General features: G+C 40.6%; 1 protein-coding gene across 1 annotated transcript; it reads left to right on the top strand.

Annotated features, from left to right (window-relative positions):
- The first annotated feature begins 1330 nt into the window (after positions 1-1330).
- LOC107187795 (protein MTO1 homolog, mitochondrial) lies at positions 1331-4751 on the top strand. The gene is given in 11 exon segments (XM_015575969.1): positions 1331-1450; positions 2169-2390; positions 2467-2766; positions 2844-3020; positions 3086-3218; positions 3220-3416; positions 3495-3667; positions 3737-4189; positions 4344-4447; positions 4524-4584; positions 4653-4751. Coding segments are annotated over 11 exon segments (1974 nt in total). The 5' UTR covers positions 1331-1395.
- Positions 4752-9780: the final 5029 nt, after the last annotated feature.

Here is a 9780-nt window from a genome sequence, read left to right as displayed (position 1 = left end):
CACACCGACGGAGAGCACCGATACCGCGGCTCGCTCTACCGCTCTCGCTCGCACGCCGTGACGTCACTCGATTCTCGGAATCCCGCGGCCACGAGAAGGTTCATTACGGTAAGGCATTCCCGGAAGGAAAATTCTCGGAAACGGTTCAAGAGTAGAACCTAAAATTTTACACAATTTAGTTTCGTTTATTTAGTTATCAACAAATGCTGCAAATTCGAAAAAAATCGGTCATTAAGATCGCATTTCTGTGCGTTTCGACGTCGAATGATTCGTTAATACCCGTTTTCAGGACGCTACAAATATATGCAATATACATATACCATAGAATTATTAGTAATAAAATAAAAATAAACCTACGAAGTGTTTCATACCGATTTCACTGAGCTTGTGCAGGTTCGGGGTCGGATTTGTCGGAATTTGTGTTCGCGTACAAAAAACTAATTACTTTTAATATGCTATTACGAACACGTATATCTACGTACTGTCCCATTAATTTAAGCAAACAATATACGAAAATCTATTATTTTTCATTTTGCATTATTATTTTAAATAACCAAATATTTGGCAAATAAATCATTTAGATATAATTTATTTCTGAAATAAGATTTTGGAATTTATTTGCAGACATCCTTATTTTCAAATAAACTTATCGGTTATTTTATTTGGAATAAATATTGGCTCTTTTTATTTGTAGTTTTCATTTGAAATCAAAAGAACCCAAGCCTGCTTTGTATTTTCGATTTTCTTTTCATTTTATCTCCTCGATTTATTAATATTAATTATCATTCACTTTTGAGAAAACAAGACTAACAATAACAATTCATTCATCACCAGTTATAAACACCTGTGTATGACAAAATGATCACTTAGTTCGTTTCAAAATTGACTAGAGACAAAAAAATGTTCCATAATGTCAATAATATTGAAAAAGCGCGGGAGAAGTGGGAATTTTTGTTAGAATTCATGTCGCCACATGAACATTTTCCATATACAAGCCATTTTCTGTCATTCGACATGTGAATGATGTTGTAAGACGATTTTGAGGTTATATGAGAGAATAAAAATATCTGTGCATACGGTACTTGTATGTGGGTATACAAATATATAATCCTCGGTTATATCTGTACTTAACGAGGGCATTGAAACATTAAATAGACATCAAATCGTTGTGGTAGTACAGGTAATGTATCTGTCAATCTTGAGAATACCAGTTTACGTGTTACGAATTAATGGAATGAATTATTTGTTTTATAGCTTTTGATGCATGCATTCATCCGAACATAAACACCGAGAAATTGCACCTGCTCCTTCCGTCCATTCCATTGTTCCACTCTACGAAAGAACCTTGATTCTATAAACATGTTATTCCTATAAAATTATTAATGAAAGTAGACCATGGCTTATAACCCAGGAATAATATGTTTTCGCCATTGTTGTTCAGAAAGCATTTTTTGTAAAAGTGTTCCAAAACTATGCCCAATTTGTCAGTCATGTATTATTAATTGTAATATAGAACCTTTCCTTGTTCCATACCCATACACAAATGCAACATATCACCCAGTTGCTATAGTTGTTAGGCCATCCCAGGGCAGTTTCATAAATGATTACACTGCTGCTAAAGATTTACATATAGGAGTAACAAATTCAAAAGGAATTGTCTTTGAGTTTGATAGACAAGGTTTGATCGTAAATGATCATTGCAGATGGACGGATTGTGTTGCATTTAAGATAGTTCCATCTTCTTGGGAGAATCATTGGGATGAAACATTAGAAAGAATGTTAAAAGATACTAAATGGAAGTCAAAAAATTATGATGAAGTTGATATGAATTGTTGTAACTTTGTTATGGAATTTGTAAATAATTTACAATATACGAATATAAAATTTGCAAGTAAAGAAGATATGTGTAATGAATTAATAATGTCAAAGATTCAAGATGCCATTAAATACAACTACGTACTTAAAAAGCTTGAAAAGAATGACTACTTTAAACTGTAAACATGACTGCTTTTTATTTGATTATTTTGTATTTATATTGCTTAAAATTTATATATCAAACTGACCAACATACTTTACATACATGTGTTTGTATATGTAATGACAATAAATTTGACAACTGTTTATGTATAAAAAATATAAGGAATACTTTATTTTCTATCCTAGGAGAATCAACAATACAATGATATTCGAAAGAATGATGTTTTCCTACTTGGGAAGAAGTTATAAAAAGAAGTTTCATCAGATCATAAGAAATGCACCATATACCACTGGTCAGTATAAATTCGATGTGATTGTGATTGGGGGTGGCCATGCAGGAACAGAAGCTTGTGCAGCTGCTGCAAGGATGGGTGCCAAGACCTTACTGGTTACCCACAAGAAAAGTACAGTAGGTATGAGTCTCGTTTATATGTATAATAAAATGAGACTTTCTGAAACCAGAACTCTGTACGGTGTTTTTACTAATAGGAGAAATGTCGTGCAATCCATCCTTTGGTGGAATTGGCAAGGGAAATCTCATGAAAGAAGTTGATGCTTTAGATGGGGTTTGTTGTCGTATATGTGATCTTTCTGGAATTCATTATCATGTATTAAATAAACGCAAAGGGCCAGCAGTTTGGGGATACAGAGCACAGATTGACCGTGGATTATATAAGAAACACCTACAAGAGGAACTATTCAATACACCTGGTTTACAAATATGCGAATCTTCGGTAGAAGATTTAATTGTACAGGGTGATTCACCAAGTTGTCATGGAATAATTCTTAGTATGTCTATCGCTATTATAATAAATACATACAGTTATCTTTCAAAGAAAGTAAAGTTTAGAAATAGTTTGTTGTAGAGGATGGAACAAAAATATACAGTGAAGCAGTTGTTATAACAACTGGTACTTTCCTGAAGGGTCAAATTAATATTGGTTTAGAGAAGAGACCTGCTGGAAGGCTTGGTGATGAACCCAGTATTGGTTTAGCCAATACATTAGAAAGGGTTGGATTTAAAATGGGAAGATTGAAAACTGGTATGTATGTCTTTAAAGTACCTTCTTACAGTACATTACATTTACAAAGCTATCCTGTTTTCCAGGTACTCCGCCGCGGATAGAGCAATCTACCATAGATTTTTCCAAGTGCCGAGTACAGTTACCAGATAAAGTATCAATGCCTTTCTCATTCCTTAATGAAACCGTATGGCTGCCTGTCGAAAAACAACTAAATTTAGGTAACGGGACCGCGGTACTGCCCGAGTATAGAAAGCAAAGTCTTAAAATTCTCAGCAAATGAGCATCAAATTTGGCTGGAACCGGAAGGACTTGACTCACCCGTAACGTACCCGTCTGGGTTGTCCTGTACACTTCCGGCAGAGAAACAGGAAGAACTAATTAAATGCATAGCAGGATTAGAAAATGCCAAAATGCGTGAGTTCCTAGTTCTTTAATCGCGTTCAAAGTTTTTCATCGTACGAATGAAGACTATGCTGTATTTTTTTTTTCCAGTGACACCTGGCTACGGAGTCGAATATGATTATATAGATCCCAGAGAATTGAGCGTCAGATTGGAAACCAAGAGGATACCAGGATTGTTTCTTGCTGGACAGATAAATGGCACCACTGGCTACGAAGAGGCAGCTGCACAGGGGATTGTGGCAGGTGTGAACGCTGCCGCGAAGGTCTGTAATGAACTGCACAGAAATCTTTGTTACTGTCATCGCAAATGACATTTCTCATTCACCGATCAGGTCCTCGAGAAGAAGCCATTAATAATCAGTCGAACAGAGGGCTACATAGGGGTTCTCATCGACGATCTCACGACTCAAGGCACCAATGAACCCTACAGGATGTTCACCAGTCGTGCAGAATTCCGGTTAAGTCTACGACCAGATAACGCTGATCGAAGACTTACCAGGAAGGGATATGAAACAGGCTGCGTGTCAGAAGAAAGAATGACGAAGACGGAGAAAGTATTGTCTAAACTGGACGATAATATGGAGTTGCTCCAAACTGAATTACGATCGAGTTCGGAATGGCGGAAATTGTTGAAAATTAAAGAGACGAGAAATATTTATGTCAAGTCCGCGCTTGACATGTTAAATATCGCCGACGAAGACGTGACCATCGATATGTTGATCAAGGCACTTCCGGATCGGTTTGGGCATTTGGCCGATGATCCGATTGTCTCGCGAAGATTGAAGGTATGTTAAAATTATTTTACGCAGCGTGCCTAGTCATCATCTTCTTCTTCGGTATACTGAACACCACAGAGTTGTCGTATCTTATTACGAGTAATATCGGTAAATCAGTATATATTCATCGTTGATTATTATGACCACTCAATTGATCTTCTAGATAGAGGCGATTTATGCTCGAGGGATTGCGGAACAACAACGAGAGGTCGATGAAATCCGCACGAACGAGCAGATGATGATACCTCCAGACATCAACTATCACTTGTAAGTATAATTATTCCGAATGGGAAGCTGTTAATATGAATTAATGCATTACACTTGATTTCGCGTATCGTTTCAGGCCTCGATTGAACTTGTCCAACGAAGAGAAACAAAAGCTATCGGAACTGCAACCGTGTACAGTAAGTATAGTAAAGAATAAATCTTCTATTTAATGTATCTACACTGTCTCGTCATTACTACGTTACAGATTGCCGCAGCCAGTCGAATCTCAGGAATAACTCCAGCAACCATTCTACGACTGATATATTATATAAAAACAAATCCATGCAGCATGAGCACCATGTAATCTCGTAATAATAAATCGGAAAAATAAATAATTTATGATCGAAACACTGTGTCGACTTTCGTGGATTTATTTATTATCATTCGCTTTTGCGATCGATGGTGGTCAAAGACTAGGCACACCTAAGAATATCGAACGAAACGTCGACCCAAATTCGGTGGATGTCACTCAACTATCAGCGTGTAAACGTTCGGCTTACGTGCAGAGTAAACAGAGAGGTTATTGCCCCGTAGTTTAGCTACCGGATGCATCGTTCTAGCTACCATCGGTCTTCCTTAAATAGAGACTCGTCTATTTAACAAGAACTATAGAACGCCAATGTTTGCCTCTCTCCTCTATTTCGAAATCGTCATGACGATGAAATTACTAATAACGTTCGTCCAGGTGGTCTGGTTTTGTCAGTGGTGTTTCATGCACCGCGAATTACCGTGGTCGGGACAGATCTAATTACAAATTGTAAAATTCGTTGGTCTAATAAGTGTCCGTCGAGTAATTGTCCCTAACTAACAATGCGGTCGAAGTTTCCGTTTCGCTCGGCTAATGGTCGACTCCGGGACAGGAGAGTTGCCTGATTGAATTAGAAAGGGTCTGTCCGGTTCCGAACTTGCCGGCTACCGAATCGATGATGCACACCCAAAGTAAACGTCGTTACAAGATTATTGGGCTAATTGATTTAAATTCCATGGGCGCGTGCACTAGCGTCGATCTTGACGTCACGAATCTTTAAATGGACCGATATCGATGCTCGAGGTGTCCTTCGTAGTTTAAACGTTGAAAATTTAACGTTCTCCGTTTTCTTTCGAAAGAAAATAAAAAAGAGAAAATTATAACGTTATTCCGGGAAACCTTCGCAGCGACAACTATAAATTTCTTCGTAAAAATTTCTTAGACGGAATCATTCCCTTTCCAGACATACATATATACCTTACCATCGTTCGTTTGTATTCAAGGTGCTCCTCGTTCGTTCTCGATTTATCGGCGGGTTGCAAATGAAAACAGCCGTTGAACGTACTAACAGTTATCGTTTATTACCATTAGTGCGATAGTAAATACTGTTACGAATACATTGTACAGGAATGGTGTACGATCGGCCGTGGTTACAGGGGTCGTTGTAATCGTAAATTCTCTACCCATAGTGAATCGACAGGTCCTCTACATGGTTGAATCGAGTCGAAGACGAGGTAGCCGCAAAAGCTCGTCCGCGTCGCGCTCGACCGGTTAATACTATTGTCTCCACTGTATATAGCCTCCGTGTGTCTCCGAAGAAACCGCGTGTGTGTCTGTATATATGTTCTGTTCCTTGTAACAGCTACGCGACGACTATCGAACAAATTCTCCGTTGCATCGGTCGCGAACCGTGCTCGGACGTGTGTAAAAAAACATACAAAAAGTGTCGAACGATTTTGGCCGACTCGGTGGCGCGCAATAACCTCAATCTGACCGCCGCGAACGAATCCAATGTCGAGATAAATTTTCAATTCGTCGTCGACGAACATTCGCAACGGAATCTTACCAGGGCGTGATTCTCCTCGAGGTATTTAAGAAAACACTTTCAGTCACAACGACGATTCCCTTCGAATTCTTGGTTCGACATACCAACAACAAGCGCGTTCCAACCAGGCTATCGTCGCGATGTTAAATTCAACATTGGATCTTCCGCGGCGCAAACGCGCATGCGCACGTAAATTACGCGAAGGCACGCGGCGGGGCTCCTCGATAATCGGCCACGCATTGCTCGACCGACCGCAGATTTTCTCTACGGGGAATACGATCGTCTCGTTTCTCCTTCTTCTTCGCGCGAGCGATTCACGCGACTCGCCTTAACCCTATACACGCCTCTTATATACTGGCAAGCTACCGTGTGTAACACGTTTACACGCGCCTGTATATACTACTCTTAAATCCTAGAGCTATCGATTCCGAATCGGGCACCCGAGACGCTCGCGGGTTACGCCGGCTATCTCGAATATCAATAGCGCTACACGCCTATATATAGTATTGTATATGTATGTATATATATATATATACGTTACGTTCATCTTTATTGTTCGTGCGCCAACAACCGACTACTTCGAATAAATTAGTTTAAGGCTACGGGTGTTCCTTAGGTTATCTTACTCTACTTGACTACCTATTCCGCCGAGTACGCCGAATGTTAGGTTTAATGTACAGCGAGATCCGTCCATCGAGCGGATTCCTGGAGGGCGTTCGTTTTTTCGGGGTTCGATTTTTGATTCTAAGATTGTGCATTTTTTATTTATCTTCAGGATTCTATCCTTTTTCCCCTATTGTACTTTGATCGATGCCAGATTCTTATCAGGCATCCTCGGATTTATTTCTATTTCGATTTACGATTTCGCTTTTGAAATCCGTTCTCCATTTCCGTAATGTCCATTTCACGGAATACAAAATGGCGGTGCGACACCTCCTTAAATCACGGGAACCCCGTCCGACACGGACGGACCACGAATAACTTAACTGGTATGGTGCGCCGTTAGAGCAGCGTTATCGCTCAATTATCGCGATCTAACGTCCAGCTATAATTACACGTGTAATACACAACGACGAGTGAATGTTATCTACAAGGATGCGATGGCGAGCGGTGACGATCGATGGGAGACGCGGCACAATGACAAGTCGCGGTCAGTGTCGTCGGCGCTTGCCCCTGAGATCCGTGAGAGATTAATTGATCCTCGGATCTACAAGACAGGATTGCTAATTTTGGTTCTTGTCGAGAGAAAAGTAAAACTTGCGCGCGACTGTCACTGTACGATCTCTCGCCGATTGTCCACCACAATTATACACAGTTGGGGGGGGGGGAGGATTTATAACGAAGTTACAGCTCGTTAATACATACTCTAATTACACGTTGCCGTTCGCACGCTCACATTGTCACGCAATTAATCACGATGGCTACAATCTGGCACGCATACCATGCACGCAACGTGGACGTGGAACGTCGTCTTTCTATCCTTTGAATTTTTGAAGTTTTCCCATACGAATCTCTCTCAATCTTTCACCTCGTTAACGAACCATCGACGACGTTCCACCTCCATTTCTCATTCATACCAGAAGAAAAGGAACTAATGAGGTTCGTTGAAACGAATCCGTTCCCGCTCGAGGATCGATTTTCCGTACCGATTGCCAAAAATGCATTCGTTTTCGCTCGTAGTAATTTCACGTATGGTATGAACAAAGCGTGGAGGGAAGGTATTCGAGCGGAAATCGGACGGTCTCCGCTACCATGAACGATTTGGTGCGCGGGGCTCAGTCTCTTTGATGCACCTGAAGAAACAATGACGATTACTCTACCTGCGGCTGTAGCTTACACGTCGACGAACATACACGCGCACGTGTGTGTGTTCTAACGAACAATGAAACTCGAGAGTGCGAGGTACTAACTCTAAGACGGTTTTCTTCTTTTATTGCGGCGCGTGCGATCGATGCCGATGTGACTTCCGACGTTCACGTTCGCCGTGAATCCGATCGCGAAAATCGATATCACGGTCGTGTTACTCCGTGTTGTTTTCGTTGGTCTTGTTACTCGTGTGTTTCGAATATCTTCTTCGTTAAAGGAGGATTCGCGCGACCGACAATTGCGAACCCTTTCATTCAATAAAATATTAGTATCATGTATTTTTTCATATCTGTGATTATATAATAGTTTCTGCTAGTCTTGTACAGAGGTATGGCACAAATTTTAAATAGGACATTATTGGTCCGTCGTCTCTTTCATGTGATGGAATTCAGGTGCTGAGTATTGCTTCTTTCAAATATTCCAAGAGAGTCTATTGATCAAGGGTAAGAAAAATTGGGTTTTACTATGCATAACAACATTGTAATGGGAATTATTATACATAACCGTGATAAAAGTAAAAAAGTTACCAAATGACGACTAATGAAAAATGTTATTAGACGGTCTCAAACGGTTAATATAGAAATATTTCTTTTGATAATTTCGAAGTAATTCGAGAATGAAAGGGTTAATCGTCGAGCCTACGGGACCGTGATTAATCTCTCCATCGGCACGCGACGAATCGAAACTCTGTCTTGGCGAATGTCATCGGAAGTCACGGCCCCGGATATCGCGGCGTAGAAATGGTAATCCACCAGCGGTCGCACGCGTTGCGAGAACCGACGGGGATTTCACCTTGTCCACCCCGTACTGGTTCCCCGATTGTATACAATTTCGGCACGTTGAACACCACATTCGGAAGGCATTTCAGAAGGCATTGAATTCCTAGAGTGTATTGTCACGAGTTTCTCGTCGATATTATGCCCTGACCTACCTACAGTGCGATTTCGCGGGAGCGTGACTCACGTAACAGCTTGAACGAAAAACAAAGAAAAACAAAAAGAAGAAGTAGAAAAGTCTCTCCTCGTGATCGTGTCATCGACGGATCAGCCTCGTACGCGTAAAATTTTCATTGGTTCCTCGTCGATCACGGTGTCCTCTGCGTAAAATGTAAAAAAAAAAAAAAAAAAAAAAAAAAAAAAAAAAACAAACAAAAAAGAGACAATTCTACTTCTAACGAAGTTGAATAAACGATGTTTTCGTTGTGCTTCCGCGAGGCTTATATCGACACACGAAATCTCCGTCGACTATGATCGCGACGACGCGACAGAAACTGTATTTTCATGAAGTCTTTATCTCGAAATCGATGTTGGCAGTGTGGATCAATCACTTTCCCTCGAACCATTAGTATATGTATATGTTTCTCTACCTTCGTTCCGAAAATGATAAACGTGTATTGTAGAGTACTGTAAAAAAGGTGAACACGTCAGAGATTTCGGTATAGAGACAACGATATGAATCGTATTTCGCCGGCGGGAAAAGCCCCGGGCGAAGGTATCGAAAATCAGGTTATCATTTAACGATAGAGATCGTCGCGGCCGATCGATGACGAGGCCCACTAGTGTAAAACTCCTAGCCAATATACCGGGGAGCCACCGATTGCGGCCGGCGACGATGTCGATGCAAATTTATGCTAAAGAAAATTGAAGAGCGATCGCTCGCGGCTTCGGTCGCGCC

The sequence above is a fragment of the Dufourea novaeangliae genome, unplaced genomic scaffold, assembly GCF_001272555.1.
Source record: "Dufourea novaeangliae isolate 0120121106 unplaced genomic scaffold, ASM127255v1 scaffold112, whole genome shotgun sequence".
In the NCBI taxonomy this organism is placed as follows: domain Eukaryota; kingdom Metazoa; phylum Arthropoda; class Insecta; order Hymenoptera; family Halictidae; genus Dufourea; species Dufourea novaeangliae.
The sequence above is the reverse complement of the archived record's forward strand: the minus strand, read 5'-3'. Positions and strand labels throughout refer to the sequence as shown.